Here is an 18055-nt window from a genome sequence, read left to right as displayed (position 1 = left end):
ACAATTCATTCTCAGGAATAATTGTTTATGAACCAAACACCGAGTTCCAAATCCCTGTTCTTTCCATCACTCTTTCCTTAGTGTTGTATCTACTTTTTTCTTCAATTGCTCTCATTTCTAATTCCTAATCACAGATTAGATTTGTGCACTGCATGCCTCAGGGCTTGTATTTCTGTTCACTCTTTCTAAAGCAGTAGGACTTTTTTCTTCTTAACAAGGAACTCACAGAGTAACTTTTACAGTCACCGTGTACTTCTTCTCATCTTTCTTTTCTTCATTGCAGACTTGATTTCAACTAAACTGGTATTACCTAGCTGAGTTCCATCTAAAAGAGAATTCTAAATTCTCTCCTAATCCTTTACCTGATTTACTTTGATAAATTTCCTGTCATTGTTTACCAATAACTAAAGGTGGTGACTAAAGGTGATAACTAAAGGTCCCTTGAAAGTGCTCTCTATATAATGACTCTGCAAAACAGAGATTATTAGGAGAGTAATTCAAGATATTTGAGTATGTAGAATTCCTTTTGGGCTTGGATAATTTAAACTTGATTTTTTACTGGAAAGTAGCAATTAGCTTGACAGTTTTATATGAAATAGTTTAATCTGTTGCTTTGTATGTAAAGGTTTTATTTACAGCAATTAAAAAAGAACAAATAAACTTCATTTAATCAAATCTGAAGGTGCTGTTTTTCAAACTGATCACCATAAACATATCTGTTCCATTCTATAAAGTGTGTCCTTTTCTTTTGAATTTTCATGCTTGAAACACAAACATATCTTCCCACCTCTTACTGTCTTTCAGAACCTCCATATGATATAAAACATCTCTATATCAGATTTTGTTAAAATCTAAAAACTTTCAGACATCCTTGATGGCAAAAGAAGGATATGCACTTTTTTGCTGTTTCTCCCTAGTACTTTTGTGCTTGTGGGTGCAAAAATTACTAAGTAATTTGAGAATTTATAAGAGGATGCAGTTTTATAGCTTAGGTTTTACATACTGAATAGAGAGCACGAAAGAAAAGGGAACAGAAGAAATAATCTGATACTGCTAAAGGAGGTTAATTATGCAAACTTTCTGGAATATTTGATGCTGGGAGATAGGCATTATTAATATAGGTATTTTGGAGAAGTGTATACAACTGAGTTATGTTTTCTCCTTTTTGTAGTAGCTGATCTGTTTCAAACTTCTGGCAAAAAAAAATCTTGCAGCTATACTGTGCCACTTCATTTTCCTTTAACGTGTATCATGGAAGACTTTGGCTGATTTATTTTTAGTGGAAATGATATTCAATATCTAAGCAGTGACTTCTTAACTTTTGTGTTGAGTTGAAGTGGCCTGGCTGCAAGGATCTGGTCAATTCTAGACAAAATACTAAAGCTACTCTTACTCAAAATCACTGATTCATGTTTGTGCATGTAAATTCACAAATGTAACTGATAGAAGAGGAACCCTATCAAGTAGTAATCTGACACTGCATTGCTATTGCTAAAACTCTTCACCCATTTACTTACTGAAATACGTCTTATCTTTACCCCTTCTCCTCAAACCAGTTCTTTTTTCAAAGGTATCGTACACTTCACTGTCCTTCAAATGTTTCATCTACTTTCCAGAATATTATATAAGTGGAAGGTGTCCTTACTGATAAGTTAAAAATGACTGATTTGCAGTTGACTGCAAATAGCTTTAAACAAAATATGCCAAAAACAGTCCAGTATTACTGTGGTTCATCAACTGAGGTTCTTCAATGCCTCAGAGAACAGAAGTTGCAAAGGTTAAAATTGTCAGTATAGAATCTAATTGGAAACAAACATGCAATATGTGTAGGTCATATATTTAAACTTAGCCATACTCATTATGGAGTTCCATTTAACACTTGCACAGATATGTTTTCACTAACTCTAGTTTCCATATGGTCTGCAAATACCTTCCATGCAAAGTGCATTACAACATTCTAGCTTTTAGGTGAAAATGTTACAGGCAACTGTAATATGATACGTATTCATAAGAAAAGTTATATCCTCTCTCTGTCGAGTACAGATAAGTAGAAACATTTTTAGTACAGCTGTACTTGGAGTATCCTAAACTGCATGAATAAGTCTAAGATTGAAACATAGTCACACATGATCCTTTCTCTTCTCTTTGGTGAGATACCAAACAAACATTACTTTTTTTTTTTTTTAATTTTCCTGTGTGATTACTTAGGTAGAATGCCAGCCAGATACCCCTTCTCCAAAAGAGCTCTTACAAATTCTTTGACACACATTTGATATGTTTCTGATACATACACAATTCAAATCAGATGACACAGAAAATGTTTAAACGCTGATAGGAGTTTCTCCTCATTAACTCACCACATGGCCCTATGAAAATATTCAATAGAAGTGGTGATGGACTAGCTTTGTATGCTATTTGACAGGAGACTTCTTGAAACAATTGAAAAATTGCTCAAAACATTCCATTGGAAACTACAGATAGAACTTGAGTGCTAAATGGCACTACTTTAAAAGCTCCCAAAGACCACAAGTGCAGCATCACTGTGGCGTCTACAAATAGTGGCACAACTTGTTTCTGATTTCCTTGAACAATACTGAGTTTTGTATTAGGAGAAACAGGATAATCATTTTCCTGAAATACTGTAGTAATCTGGAAGTCCTTTTTAGTTTCTGGAGGGGGGGGGGGGGGGGGGGGGAGTCCTATTTGAGGGGGGGGAGTCCTATTTGGTGCTTAACGTGGCCCTTGGCTTTCTCTTAGAAAACTTTTCAGCACCTTTGTATTATTGTTGTGCTCAAGAGCACAGATGCTAGAAAGTGGAGTGATGGCACGCACTTGCACAACTTTCCTTTCCTGTTCATTCTGTTCTATTCTCTCACTCTTTTATCTCACTCTGCCACATCCCAAATATTTTTTTGTGTTTACATGTGTTTTCTTTCAACTAATCAGACTTCTTGTATTTGCTTCCCAGTCTGTAGCAAAGAAAGTAACTGACATTCTGAACAAAATAAATAAATAGATAAACATTAACAAGTGAGAGAGAAAGGGAATACAAACATAGTGTTATGATTTTAAAATTTGCTTTAAATAGAATTAACTGCATCTAAGTAAAACTGAAGCTATTCATAATGTTGAAATTTCTGTAAGCCACTTTTTGATCCACTTTTTGATACTTTTAATAAGTCTTAACTACACCATGGAATTATTTCTGGCAAAGCTAACTGATAAGACAATGATATAAAAAAATCAGAATAAAGGCATTTTGCTGAAGACAGATGTTGAATCATTTTGTGGAATAACTGCAACTCAAGAAATAGGCACATTTCAACACAGCCAAATGCTGAGTTGGATATCTAGGAACAAAGAGCAGACTATATCTAGACAGATATATCTAGGAGGTGAAGAAAGAAGCCACACAAAGAATGTAGGGGTTGTTATATTAATTAGCATACTCTGAGCTCTTTTAGCTTCATGCTGAGGCAGCAAAGACTTGTCCAATCCATGGAAGCTTAGAAAGAGTAGATTCATTTCTGTGCACAACTTCAGTAAAACTGCTACCATTTGTTTCTATAGTGAGTATTTCAGGAATGATATGCACATACTACAGAGGGAAAAAAAGAGCATGGTACAAGAGTGATTGATGAATGGAGATAAACTCCATGAACTACAACATAAGCATCTGGATTTATCCAGTGTACCAAAGATAAGAGAGAACCTCATGCCACGCGTGCAAAAGAAGTTAGATACTACCAGACATCTTAATCTTTCTACTAACAGAATGCATAATGAGGGAATGAGGGTAAATAAGATGGAAAACTTTACTAGGACTTATCATTAAGTATTGAGATCAATGTTACTTGTAGTCTTTAAGTGGTTTAAATTTTCATTCTAAATATAAATCTTCAGTGCAGCTTCTCAAGAGGAAAAATATGATGTATCTGCTGAATGGTTTCGGTGTTTTATTGTGGCCTCAGAACCCATGAATCCCCATTTCCTCTGTGCTTGTACCCTGCATGTAATGGTAGTCTGTATTGGCCTTAATTTTCTCTAATGTTGCCATCACTGTGTTTGGTTACATGGTCATAGACAGACAGTCTTCAGTGTCAGCTAACTACCTGCAGCAATCTGTAAGAAAAGGTGTTTTTCTTCTTGTTCCGCGGTTGGCCAGATACAGTTGAGAATATATCATGCCTTTTAGGCATTGAAGATGGTCACTGTTCAAGCCACCATGAAATAAGACTCTCTCCTGATTTATATATATATATATATAACTGATTTTTATTTTTTCAGTGAAATTCTTTAATTATCACGTTGAAGCTCATTTTAGTATGGTCTATGAGACAATTTCTACTTTCTCTGCGTGAAGAAGCCTGTCTAGTCAGACAACTCACATATAAGGCTCATGACAGCTATAGTTTGGTCCTCATATTTCAGTGTATGAATGCATAGCCATACATATACTTCCATGTGTGGTTTTTTGTGGATATAAGACTTATATGATCACACTGGATCCACGCAAGGATCAGCCTTTAATTCCTTTGATAACTTTTGATTGTGTTAGCCAGCTTCAACCAGTTTAACAGAGGATGCTTAAAAGATATCTCCAATTTTCATGAAAATAAGTGTCTGTTTAAAGAAAAGATACCCTATAATGTCTTGGCTGAGGCAGTAATTACATTACTATTTCTTCATCAACTTCAATATCTGCTGTGTGGTATCATTTGGGGCACACCATCATTGTGTAGGGAATATAGGGAATAAATAGAAAACCTGAAAAGTAGCTCCCTCTCCCGACCCCACAAAAAAAAAAAAAAAAAAAAAAAAAAGAGAGAGAGAGAGATCATCTGGTTCATTTGCAGATTTTATAATATACTGTGTTGGTACAACAGTACAGCTAATGCAGGGATGGAACAGTAACAGTAAAACTACTGACAGAACAGCACTACTACTGAATGCTAAACTGCAGGCTGGGCTGGGAGAGAGTTCAGTATGAACCCAACCCTATTGGACATCAGAGGATCCTTGTGAGAAATCAAGGTGAATGTTAAAAAAAGGGTTTGCGCAGGAAAGATGTTTTGCAGTGCTCAGGCTAGTGTCATTTGCAGTGTGTCACTGAGAATCAGGAATCTTACAGATTCTTTGGTTTGTTCCGAGGCATGAACTCTGAGGTGGTTTTCAAGGCTAAGGAGTTCATAATTCATTCCTCCTCTGTCACTGCTACCTCCCACTCCTTTCTTTGCATGTGCCCTGTTTGTCTCAGTGTACATTCTCTTACATCTTATAAGAGATCATGCTGCAGGCTTGGCACAGTTCAGTTAAAGCCAGTCAATTGGCTGATACAGTCCCCTGGAAGACAGTTTTCCTTAATTTGTGGGTTTTAGTGTTTCTGTTCATGGATTTCTTTTTCTCTTTCACTGGAAATAATTGCAAAAAGATCCCAGTGAAATCACACTAGTATCTGAAAACTTTTAGTAAGCATCGTTTATATAACTAGGTCAGAATGATAATGAGTTACAGATAACACTTTTCTTCAGAAAGGTTAAAAAGCAAGCACTATTACTAACAATAATTACTAAGTACTAACAATAATTACTAACAACATTGGACAAGTTTTTATTGTTAAAAGTTTGGAGTGTTGATTTGCACTGTGAGGATGCTTTTTGTGTATTTTCATTTTCAGGCTAGTTTTTAAACAGAACAAGAAAACCCTTGAAATCCTCCAATGCTCCAATCCTCCAATAGATTAAAACTATTACTGATGATTGAAATCCTACCTGTACATGTTGTAATCTCTTCATAAACAGAAAAATAATAAAGAATTTCAAACTCCTATTTAGAGTCTGTTGGAACTTGATGTATTTGTTGTAATAAATTCTTTATCTGTGATTAACTCTTAGTGTCTTACTGGAAGGCTCCACACATTATTCTTGCTTATCCAAATGCTTTGAGACTGAAGGTGTTTTTGTCTAAAGAATATTGCTGAGCCCAATATTCGTGGAGACAGAAAATAACACCAGTTTTCTAGAAGTCTTTATGGTAGGAACAACGAAATGATGAAAGGTTAAGCAGATTTTCAGATCTACCTATTTTTTTACGTGCACTCCAGCAGAGTCAAGTTTCAAAGTTTTACATCTTTCACATTGTTTTTCAGAATACGTTACTATTGTAATGTAAGATCCCCAATTTTGTTTTCAGATGAAAAATTGAAGAGCAAGTGGCACAGCAGAAGTATTCGTTATTTATCCACAGTGAAATCTTCAAATTGTAAAGACCCCCACACCAATTACAGAGCATTTTTCTTTCACCTAATATTCCTTTTTGATGCTTTTAAAAGGACATCATTATAAATACCAGAAAGTGAAGAGGATGCACATTGATCTGATTTGGAGATTTAACTCTTGAATTACTGAAATTCCTGTGCTGTTCAGAAGTGTGTTCTGAACAGATGTTTAACATGGCAGGAAACATTATAGATGAGAGATCCAGATAGCAACTAGAAAATGCATAGCATCTGTCACCTTCTTGAACATAAACCTGCCAATAATTAATTACACATATGAGCCACTGTCTAATGAATTGGACACTTACTAAGATGTATTAGACTATGTAACAGAGGTTAACTGCTTATGCCCTCTCCTTTGCCTTTGGCTTGTGTGGTCCCAGTGTAACTTAAGGGTAGAAATAGTTGTTGGCACCTTGATTATATGCCCTTGATTATATTATCATTGTTACACTAATTAATGATCAGGGCATCTTTAAAATCCAAAATGTGTGTAGACCCCCATTAGATAGAATTTCCCTAGGTTCTATTGCTTTATCAATAGAGAAAAGAAAAAAATAAAAAAAAAAGAGAGAGAGAGAAAAAAAGACTGAAAATGTGATTAATTGTAAAATTTAGAATCAACTACATATATTAAACAAAATACAGAAGTATAAATAAATAAATAAATAAATGCCCTCAGGAAAACAAATGCTGGTAGTTAAGTAAAGTTCTGAAAGTTGTCCTTGTAAACACAGAAGCCACTAAATGTTGGAAATTATTAAATTACTATTGAAAGTGCTACTATAGAAATAATATGATTAGAAAACAAACCATACCAATTGCTGTTCTTTGAAAGCACATGAAGAAAAGCACAGAATACTGGAGCCTGTATATAGAGAGCCAGTGGAACCTAAGACAAGAAGCTGTTTGTGGTCCTCAGATCCTACTTATCTTCAGCATTATTCCACAAGTCTATTTTTCAAGTTTTTGAACTTTTGAACTAGTAGCCTTTGACTACTAGCCAGTTGCAAGCCATTTAGGGCTAGAAAGGACTAGCCTTCTACTCTAATAGAATATCCTCCCTGATGACTTCATATTCCTCATATATCTTTATACAATCAAGGTCAGATGTCCTTTTTTCTCCCTTCTTGTCCTAACTTTCCACTTTCATGGAGGATAATTTTCCTTTTTTTTTTTCTTTTTTGAAGTTTGTCTCGTACTAGAAAAGAAAAAAAATACATATATATATCATATATCAAGAGATCTATTTAATGTTATTTCATGGAAATAGTTTTTAAATGATTCTTATGATTCTTGAGAAAGTTGTTAACATGTTTGAGCACTGCTGTAACATCACCTGTAGGTGGACTCATCATATCAGGTATACAACAGTAGTGCATGATAACAGTGGACTAAGTACAATTTTTTTAAGAACAGCCACCTTTTTTTTCCATGTTATTTTCTCCTCCACTGTCCAGGTCCAAAGAAAAACGAGGTGGTATGCCAAAAAAGTATTCAGTATCTACAGGATGTTCATGCTGTGACTGAAGCTCCCTACAGGCTGAGGTTCTCCGGTTCTTATTCCACTTAATTCATCATTCAGAACTCAGCAGGGGACTCTGCCTGATTTTGGACTTGAAACAGTTAGGCTGGTATTTGCCCCACCCTTTATCCTCTACAGGCTTAAAAATGGAATCAATCTACTTTATTATCCCAGCAATATTTTCCAGAGAACTACCTAACCGATAAACTATAGGGTGCAAATAACATCTCTGTATCCGATTTTGCCCTGAAAGCTGTATTTCTCATGAGGTATAGTTTAATAATCCTTTTCCCTGTAGCCTGATCTCTACATCCCATTTCTTTACAAAACTAATCTCTTAAGGGCTGGTCACAGTTTCTCGTTCTATATTCCTTCACTTTCTGTCTACTTATCACCCAGATTGAAACCTTTTTATTGGTAACCAAGTTTAACAAAACTCCCTTACTTGACCTGATGATTTAAAGGCACTTCTGTGGTTCATCCTATTGGATATGGATGTGCTTGTTTCTGTACCTTCAAGGCACAAACAAATAAAATTCTGCCAAAATTCTTGAATTAACTTGAGAAACCCCTGCATTTGAAGAACTTTAAAAGTAGGTATACTTCCAAGATTCATTTTTTTGATAGAAAAAGGCTTTACAAAAGCATAAGCATTAATTAACCGTCAAGCTTTATTCATCTAGATGTTAACAAACTCCCTACAGAAATGGAATTATTTTTTGCAAGGACTAAGAGAGTTAAAATAAAGATGTCTTTACTGTGTTCAGTCTAGCTTTATGTCAACATTTACTGCCACAGAAAAACAAAACCAGAAACTGCTGAACTTATACATTGTCTTATATCATGTCTTATTTTTGTCTGTTGTCTGTTGGTGTGTGGAATTTTATGATCAAATCTTTTTATACTAATAGTGATGTTTGTCTGTGGAGATTTTCTTGCAATGGGAGACCCTCATGCTGAAAGAACTTGTCAGACAGTAGAGACAGTTGTGATATGTCAAATTAAGATGGCAAAGTGATGTCAAAGCAGGTCTAGGGAGAGCCTGTAACAATGTTACTGTCAAGTAAATAAAGGAAACTGAAACACAAGAAATGCAAGTTATTTCAAGACATCTGTAGCTGCAGTATGGTTCTGTGTTTTGAGAGATGCTGTTTTAGAATGATTACCATTTGTCAGTAGGGCTTCAGAATAGGAGCAAGATCTGATGGCTGCCAACCAAGGTCAGCAAAGTCCTTTGTGGAAATGAAGCTTTTTTCCCCCACCCCTCCACCCATGTCCCCCTGTTATCAAATTCTTGGGTAGCAATGACCATCTAAACAAAATACTGCTTCACTCAGCTAGATATAGAACGTATCTGTTGGGATTCAGTGCCTTATGCTACTCAGGAGATCAGACCTGATTAAAATAATAGTCCTTTTGACCTTAGAAATTTATGAAGCTGCATGAGTTCTGGGCATTTATGTTGTAATTCCTGTAGTTGCAGTGGTTCACTTGCTGATGTGTCTTTGTGGCCTGTGTATGGCCAAAGGTTGCCAAACAGAAGAAATACAAGAAGTAAGGAGGACCAATAAAGAGTTTTACTGCTGTACAGCCCACTTCAGTTGTATGAAGCCATGATGAGATGATAATATTCCACCTTTAATAGGAAATAATGTAACAGAAAGAAATGGAGGGTAAAGAACTGGGGGGGGGGGGGGGGGGGGGGCGGCAGAGCAAGGAAGCAATTCCTGTCTTTAATAAAAGAGAAGAAATAAACAAGAAAACAATTTAGCAGGGAAAATATGGCAATAAATAGGAATAAGTTACAGGCTGAAGCTAAGGAAAAAGCCAATAAATTTCCAAAGGAAAAACAAAATAATAAAAGAAAAACAAAAACCTTCTAAGCTAAGGAAAATATTCAATGCATTTGAAATATATTCTTTTGTTGGATTTTCAAGGAAAGCATGGTATTTTAGAAACTGTCATTTTGGATCATGCTTATGTTACACCTTGTTCAAGATGTCACTTTTGACAGCTTCAGAAAGAACTCGAAAAGGTTCCTGAGATGAAGAGGAAAGCATCACTGATCTAGTGAAGCTATAATGTATACATATTTGATTGTGTTAATGAATGGGATTCAAGTCCAGATTTCTGCTTGTAAACTTCTTTGAGGGTAATTCACTGTTGAGGTAATTTTTTTGAAAAGTATTTCCTGTAACTCAGATTTGAGAGGAGGTGATAGAACGAGAAGAAAAAAAAAAAAAAAAGAGAGAGAAAAGAGAGGTAGAAGTTCCTTCATTTAAAAAAAGAAAATGCGGAGAGACAAGTACGACATAAAATAGCTTTTTGGTTGGTTGGTTGGTTTTGTTTTTCACAGATGTGTTGAACATATGGCAACTTCTTCACTATCAGTTGTTTTAATTTAGTAAATTTTGTTCACACTTATTCCTAAAAATAGCAACATGATCAAGAAAGTAAGTCTTGAGAGACTTTCATATGACAGAACTTGGAAAATCTCTTTAACTTTTAACTTTATGTTTTGAATTAATTTTTAAATGACATTTTCCATTCTTTTTTTCTTATTCCATCTATTGAAATTAAATATCCAGGGCAGTAGCTGTGGCAGAAATTTAGCCACAGGTTTAAGTGCAGTCAACAACAAAATCATTGGACAAAGAGGAGAATCAGAAGACTTTCAGGATCATATTTTCATTTGCCTAAGGGGCTGTTAGGTGTTTCAAAATAATAATAGTAATAATAATAATTGGAATAGTCTCCATTGAGGTTCCTCCTAGATAAATAAGAAGTTTGGATTTTCCAGAACCTCTGTCTGAATGCAGTTTATTTTTAAGTTCTTCCAGGCTTCCACCAAAATAAAAAATTGTATCTTACTCATCTACCTGAAACTGAAGTAGACTTCAACAGAAAAACAATAGTTCATTTTTATAGAGACTTTCAAGGTTAGAGGTGTTTTAATCTGATCAGATGCAGTGAAGTGTGATCAATCGTTTTGCTGTTTTGACCCACTGTCTAGAATAGGACTTTAGAGAAGGAAACACATTGGTTTTCTAAATTAAATTCTAGTATATGGTAAGTTTCATATTATTCAAAAAAAAAATGTTGCACTGAAATTTAACAGGGAATTGGTTTCTTATAATTAACATTTGTGTCTTTTTTTTATATTAAGAGAATATTTTTTGTCATTTTGCTAAATAGAGCAATTTCTCAATTGATACAAGATACGTTTATATAAATTTAAAATCAGTTATAGTATAGCAATTAAAAAAGCATATTAGTTCACTACATCAGAATAGATACTTTAAGAGACCCATCCAAAGCGATACTGTTTTTAAGAGGACAGAGAAACACAAATGCATGTATTGAGTCATTCTGAATGGACCATTGGGCAACAAAAGAATTACCACAGGTGCTTAATGAAAAATAGGATCCGTTTTGAAAATCTTCACTGAGATATTAAACTGAATAGTGGTGGTGGATTTTATTGTATAGATTAAATGATATCATTTGATGAATGAGAATTTATTTGTACATCCCATTAACACTAATGGAAATTTGAAAAAAATTCCACACGTCAGTGTAAGGCTAGTCTCTTCAGAGTAATGTGGCACCAGAATCAGTTTTGTCAATATCATATGGGATCAGAGTACAAAAGTGTGTAATTTTAAAATGTCAATCATATACATTGTAATAAATCCTCTTTCTTTAGATGTGCTCTCAAGAGTTGTTGCCACTCTATGATTCTGTCGGGATATTTTATAGTCCCCATTTAGATTCCTTTTAGTAGCTGCAGTCATGAAGAAGTATAGGTTTTCTTCCTTCAGGAATACAATTCCAGAAACTATTACATAGCATTGTTAAAATTTTACATTTTATCCGAGCATTAAATCTGATTTATTTCACAAATTTGACTAAAAGGACTGAAAAGTTTGATTTGGGTTTCAACAGATTAAAATCTATTGTTTAGATTGATCTATCAGTGTTCATTTGAGGTATTTATCTTAAGATATGAGTTCCAGAGATTTCTGATAGTATTTCTAAGGTATTTTATTTGATAACTTGTAGGAAATATAACACTCTTGGTCAACTCTAAAAGCACTGAGTCAAATTCACATTCATCGTGTTTTTCTGTGTCATCTTTTGTTCTGTAAAGGAGATCTACCCACACAAAGGATAGGCTGGAGTACTAATGCAGTCATCCTTTGTTGTCCCTAAAGTTGGTGATAATGTTGTGTTCTGCTAGTCAAGGCTACTGAAGGGAATTGTTAAAACCATTAGCCTAACTTTGTTGTTTTAGTGAGTATATTTTCTTTGGAATATTATTTTCTTTTATCTAGTAAAAGTGGAGCTATAATTATTATGCAACGTGGCTGTGATTTCCACCTGCAGATTTTCTGCAATTCCTGAATATTTGCCAACTTTTTCTTTTCATAAGCTAAGATTATTAGTGTAATTTAAACATCTACAAAGTATGATACATATATAAGTAAAAAACAATTTTGAATGTAATCTTGCAAAACATTATATTCTGTATACACATCTTGCTTTGGAGGACTAATTACTGTCTTCCTACATTCATACTCTTGTTTTCTCCTTCCTTGATTCATACTCTTCTTTTCTCCTTCCTTGAGAAGAATGGTCTACCAAATACAAAGTTTGACCACTCTGCAGTCCTTTGTACTGTAAGTCATTTAAAACTGGAAAAAAAAAAAAAAATGTGCCCATTCATCACCTGTAGCTACTAAATTAGTTCTTTTTCTTCTGGCAAATTGGATGTCTCTCACTGTTTGGTGCAGTTTTGATGCCTCTATTTTTTCCTAGGCAAAGGTTGGCACCTCTATTTTCTAATAATCACTTTGCTTGGAGGAAGAAAATCTTTCATTTCAGTTTATATTTTCACATGCTCACAAACTTTTCAGTTATCTTTATATTTTTCCCCCTATACTTTTCAGATCTTTAATGCACTTGCCAGCAACTTCATAGCTGACTAAAACCATGAATCCGAATGACAACATATGGCAGAGAAAGAATAATGGAGATTTAAAATATCCGAATAATTTTAATTAATGGTCAAAAAAAAAAAATACTAAGCTTATTTCTCTGATTCCAGTTTGGATTTAGAAAAATATTTCAGGAAAATATTTGTCATGATTCTGGTGGCAGGATAAAGAGATTTTGCAAAAACAAACTTGCATTTCCAACCAAAATATCAATCACTTTTTTTCTTAGTGTTGTCAAAGCCAAAACATGCTTCAGTGTTTGTCACCAGCATGAATTGTCATTGAAGTTTTTTGTAGCATTGCTAACAAATTTTGAAAGGAGTAAAAGGTAATAGTCTTATCAAAAATGGAGACGTAAATTCATCAATTAACTGGGGAAAATTCCTATTCTGTGTCTTGGCATATAAAACAATGAGGATTATGGGAACAGATACAGTACTAATTACCAGTACTAATTACTAATGAGCAATATGAACAATGTACATTTTTGTTTAAGGTACATGAAAAACTCTATCAGTATAAAGTATTTGAACTTATGAAAATATAAGTAAAAAATAGAATTCTGGTACTTTCTGAATCTTTTTGTTTAATTTTAGGACCTTATGCTCATTTCTAAGTATATTTTATGCACATTTCATATGCTAATAAAATAATGCATACAATAGAATGTCTTTATTTTATCATAAGCTTTATTTTCTATACCAAGCTCCTGTAGTTTTCATGACATGGTATAATGTTTTCTCTGTGTGGCCAACTTTTCTCTGTGAACTAGGCTTAACAGAGTAAACTTTTTCAAGCTTTTTTGTAACCATACCTGAGACTTTTCAGTTAAGTCACAGCTATAAGTGAGTGAAAGATTTTTGCAGCTTCTGGAGGCTCTAAAGTTTGGTTAATCACATATTTTTTCTACGTTCAACATAAAATTTAAAATATTTAACTTTTTGTTTTTCCTAATATTACAATTGATTCTAGTTCCAATAAGAGTTTAAGTTGACAAAGTAAAATCATTGAAAGAAAATGTAGGCTTTATCTTTTTTATCTTTTATCTTTATCTTTTTGATAAAGACCAGATGAAATTGTCTGTGGTATTTTGTGGTATTCAGTTAGACTCATACACACATTGTATTAATAATAATAAAAAGAAGTTCTAAAACGTGATCTTATTTCATAATGATTTTTTAAAATAAATTATTTTATCAGCCTACATTATATTTATTCAAAATAGAAATTCACACTGACTTGTTCAGCATTGTGACTTCAAGGTTTTGAACCCGTGATTTCATCAATGCCGTAGGCATGACTAAAATAGTAATGTTGAAATTAATCTTTTTTTTAGACATTAATAAGTCATACTGAAACGAAATAATTAGCATATCTTTGGGGCACCAGAAGAACACTGAAAAAGAAGTCATGTAAACCAGAGCATTTGAAGATAATTGCCAGGCATACATCATTTATTCCAGATTAGCTAAGGTCATGCACTTGATTCTCCCAGTTTTTGCATCCATATATGTGGTCATTGTTGCCATCAAATTGCTGAATTTTGATGGCTATATTTAATGGACTGAGACTAGACCATGAAGAAAAGTACTAAGAACAGCAAATATAAAGAGCAAGTACTCCATTCAGTTAAACAGTGACCTTTTTAACCTCGCTGTATGCAGGAAATATCCACTTGTATTTTGGTAATTACATTAACTTCCTTAATGGCATTTGATACAGATGGTATAGGAAGAACTTATATGCAGTTGAAGAATGCAGGCAACAGTTTTAGTTTGAATTGCAAATACTTCACATTGGAGTTAAATGGGGGGTAGCAGGGGAGAAAACAGAAGATAGATCTGTATGCTTTCCTCAATCAGAGAAGCCATGATTTTTCTAAGCTTGCCATATTTTTTGTTTCTTGTGATTCTATTTTTGATTTTGTGAAGATATCTCAACCAGTTTCTGCCTTTCTGCCTGTACAATGAGAGTAGAACATTTTCATTCGCCTTTGCTTTTTGTCTGTTAGAATATCTACTGTCTGAAGAAAGAAATTATTTTAGTGTCTGTACCAAGCCTAAAGCAGAGAGGCACTCAATACTAGCTGGACTTTCTAGAACAGAGGATTGCACAAACTTGAAAACAAAAGATTATTAAAACGACCTTTTGTCCCATGTATGTATGTTAGTTCAATAGAAGAGGTATGGTGATTCCTCCTTAACTTACTCCTACGCTTTCGATTATGTGGGATTTTCCTAAACCAGAGATTGCATTGTCAGTTTTTCCGAATAGTCACAAATGGATCTGTCCTGTTTTTATCATCCTCTACTATTGACTCTGCAACACCTTTGACAGGTGAATATTAATTGTGCTTTGTGTAACAGAGGATGAAAAAAAAAATGTTTCAAACCTTTCCTGCTTAATCAATAATAAGCAAAAATGGGAAGAAGCACAAGGACACAAAATAGAGCCCTTGGCAGCTAGGAATGAGGAAGTGGAGCATAGAAGGGAGGGCACACAGTTTCCCTCATATGTTTTGAGTAGATGTTTTGAACATCTACTCTAATGAAGTGTGAGTAGAAAGCTGATAAGCAAGAGACTTATGATGTGAAATGGTGCCCCTGCTCTTTTTCACATTTCCATACTCTATTTTACTTCAAGCAATATACAGTATGAAAGCTTAAAGAAAAAAGGTGAATATAAAGTAATTCTGCTTCTACCCTTCTTCCTACTCTTTGAGATGTATATGATTCCCCATTTTGTGTTATGACTTGACCTATCTTTGCTTGTTTCTAACTAGAGAATTGCACACTTCAAGCTGTTCCTTCTGCTTTAGGCTGAGCTCTCTGTAAAGGGTATTACTGGCATCCATCTTTTTCACAATGAACCTCTTTTGTGAGGCTTTCCTATTTCCTTCTCTACTTTCACAGGTGAAAAGTGCCACAATTTCTAAGTTAGTTGTTTATTTTTTACTTGAAAATCTTCACACAAACGTCTAATTTCAAATGCTATCTGTTATAAGAGGTGTTAATGTCTGTTATTAGTGGTTTATTTCATCAGCAGGCAAATACAGAGCTGGTTACAACTAATGGATGTGCTGATGTGCTAAGCAGATGTCAGTTCTGTATCCTCCTCTTCTGAATTTTACCAAAATCAATTCAGTCCTCCCTCTGATGCTAGAAGACTACATCCAAGCTCACAATTGATTAGCTCTGGTATACAAAAAGTTATCAACTGATGTTCAGACAAACAGACAAAAGTCATTGATTTTATGATCAGACAAACATTTTATTCAAGCCCATATAATCATTAGGCTTTTACAAAGTTTAGTATTAACATTCTTGTTACTGTAAATAGAAGACTTTGCATTAAAGTAATTCTCATTGCCTTCAAAGAGAGAGTCCTGTTTTATTGATTATACAGCATGTATGCCATTAAGACTAAATCATCATTGTTATTTGTATGATAATAACACGTATTTGTCCTGTTTTTCTACCATTTTAGGCATACTTATTTTGTTCTATGCTCCAAGCTTATTTATTTATTTATTTTTAATTTTGTTTGAAGCTGGTGGTACAAGTATTACCAACTGTCTTTGAAAGATAAAAACTTAGTAGCATGGAAGAGCATTATTCTGTCTAGATCGTGTTCTAGTACATATGAGGTCTGGTTTTGAAAGAAGTTAATTACGTGACAGGAAATGTGTTTGTTTGTTAATGTTATAGAATATGAGGTGGATTCACAATAAAACAGTGAACATTCTCTGATAAAATATTTAATGTATCTGTGATGCCTGCGTTGGCTTAACTGGAGTTTGCTCTCCTGTTTGGATTTTCTTTGTCAGCTTTCAAACAGTGGAGGTAGCCTGCAGGTGATAAGTATCCCATTAATCTTTCTGATCCTCTAGCACTTGAGCATGAGAATAGCTGATCAATTACAGCAATTGTCTTCCTAAATGAGCTTTTCACATCTGCCTCTTATTTCATTAGTTAACTGTCTGCTCGTTTATCTGATAGAATGGAATCCTAGTGGCTTCTTACAGCGTGTTCTGTGTTACTGTACAATGAGGATGGGGTTGTTAGCAAAATGGGCACAAAAGGGTATTTATCCGCTACCCACAATAAATATCCGCGCTATTGTGTAGGAGTGCTTTTGTCTCTAATCGCTGTTTGTTGAAACCTACTTAAAGCACATCAGCTTGCTTTTCAGCTTCCTGTTTGGTCCTTAGTTGTAAGCCTTATTATTTGTGTATTTATCATTTTTATGACACGAACAAAGTGTTTCCGTGCCCTAAGCCATGATATCAATGTGTTGCCCATGTGATTTTAGAACCCAGAGGCTACCAAAGTTAAAAGTAGAAGTGTAATTTCCTCCTCATCTTTTCACAATATATCTTTTAAATGCCTAGACACGGTATCCTTTTCTCCGAAAGTAAATCAGTATTCCAACGTTGCAAAAAAAAAAAAAAAAAAGTATTGCAGAATGTTAATGTGATTACGTAATGATTACTCAAATTAAGTATAAAATTGTGACCACTGATTACGCTGCATAATTCAGGATTTTCAAGAAAAACAAACTACAAAGTATGGATTCTAAATGATAAGAATTAGATTTCACATGCGTGCACCTTTCATTACTCCTCAAACTTTCAATTACAGGAAAAACAGCTGCCAGATGAGAATTAAAATAATATCTGTGCAGAGGCCTTATAATCTCCCAGTTAATATCTGATCAGGTTAAACACTTACAGGATTTAATTTTTAAAGATTGCTTTCTTATGCTCATCATATATTGAATTGCTTTGGATGATATAGGTAGGTAGGTAGGTAGATTTTATTTATTTATTTTGCTAAATAATGAACTGAGCTAAATGCCAAAAAGAAGTAATTAAAAATATATATATATATATATGTGTGTGTGTGTGTGTGTGTGTGTATCCTGATTCCGGTGTATGTTTTTCTAGGTGATGTTTTGATGGTTTCGGAACATTAAAATATGTTTGAATCTGAAGTTATCAGATATCTGTGCTTGAAATACGTTTCAGTGGATTTAAGTGATTTTAAAAAATACTATACAGAGATTTTAAGGATTTTCTAAAAACATTTAGCTATAATTACTATATATCAGCAATATTTTAAATTCACTTTTGACTATCTATTGCAGGTCTGGTTTGTATGAAGTCGAGTACTTCAGTGGTTGAACTTGTTATGCTACTTTGTTCGCAGGTAAGACATTCTCTGGTTTTAATTGTAGTAGTTAGCACAGTCCTGGATT

At 34.1% G+C, this 18055-nt stretch overlaps 1 protein-coding gene and 1 long non-coding RNA gene across 27 annotated transcripts in view; one reads left to right on the top strand and one right to left on the bottom strand.

Moving 5' to 3' along the window:
- The window catches only part of NBEA (neurobeachin), a 518392-nt gene that overhangs the window by 226607 nt on the left and 273730 nt on the right, over positions 1–18055 (top strand). For 12 of the 13 annotated variants that reach the window (XM_080568262.1, XM_080568264.1, XM_080568263.1 and 9 more), the window contains one exon: positions 17945–18006. In XM_080568262.1, the coding sequence (XP_080424388.1) occupies positions 17945–18006 (62 nt within the window). Of the gene's footprint in view, positions 1–17391; positions 17596–17944; positions 18007–18055 lie in introns of those variants that run through there. The other variant, XM_080568259.1, reaches the window with a different exon arrangement.
- The window catches only part of LOC308183057, an 85191-nt gene that overhangs the window by 52740 nt on the left and 14396 nt on the right, over positions 1–18055 (bottom strand). The gene's annotated exons all lie outside the window — the stretch shown is intronic.

The sequence above is a fragment of the Anser brachyrhynchus genome (assembly GCF_964034855.1).
Source record: "Anser brachyrhynchus genome assembly, chromosome: 1".
In the NCBI taxonomy this organism is placed as follows: domain Eukaryota; kingdom Metazoa; phylum Chordata; class Aves; order Anseriformes; family Anatidae; genus Anser; species Anser brachyrhynchus.
The sequence above is the reverse complement of the archived record's forward strand: the minus strand, read 5'-3'. Positions and strand labels throughout refer to the sequence as shown.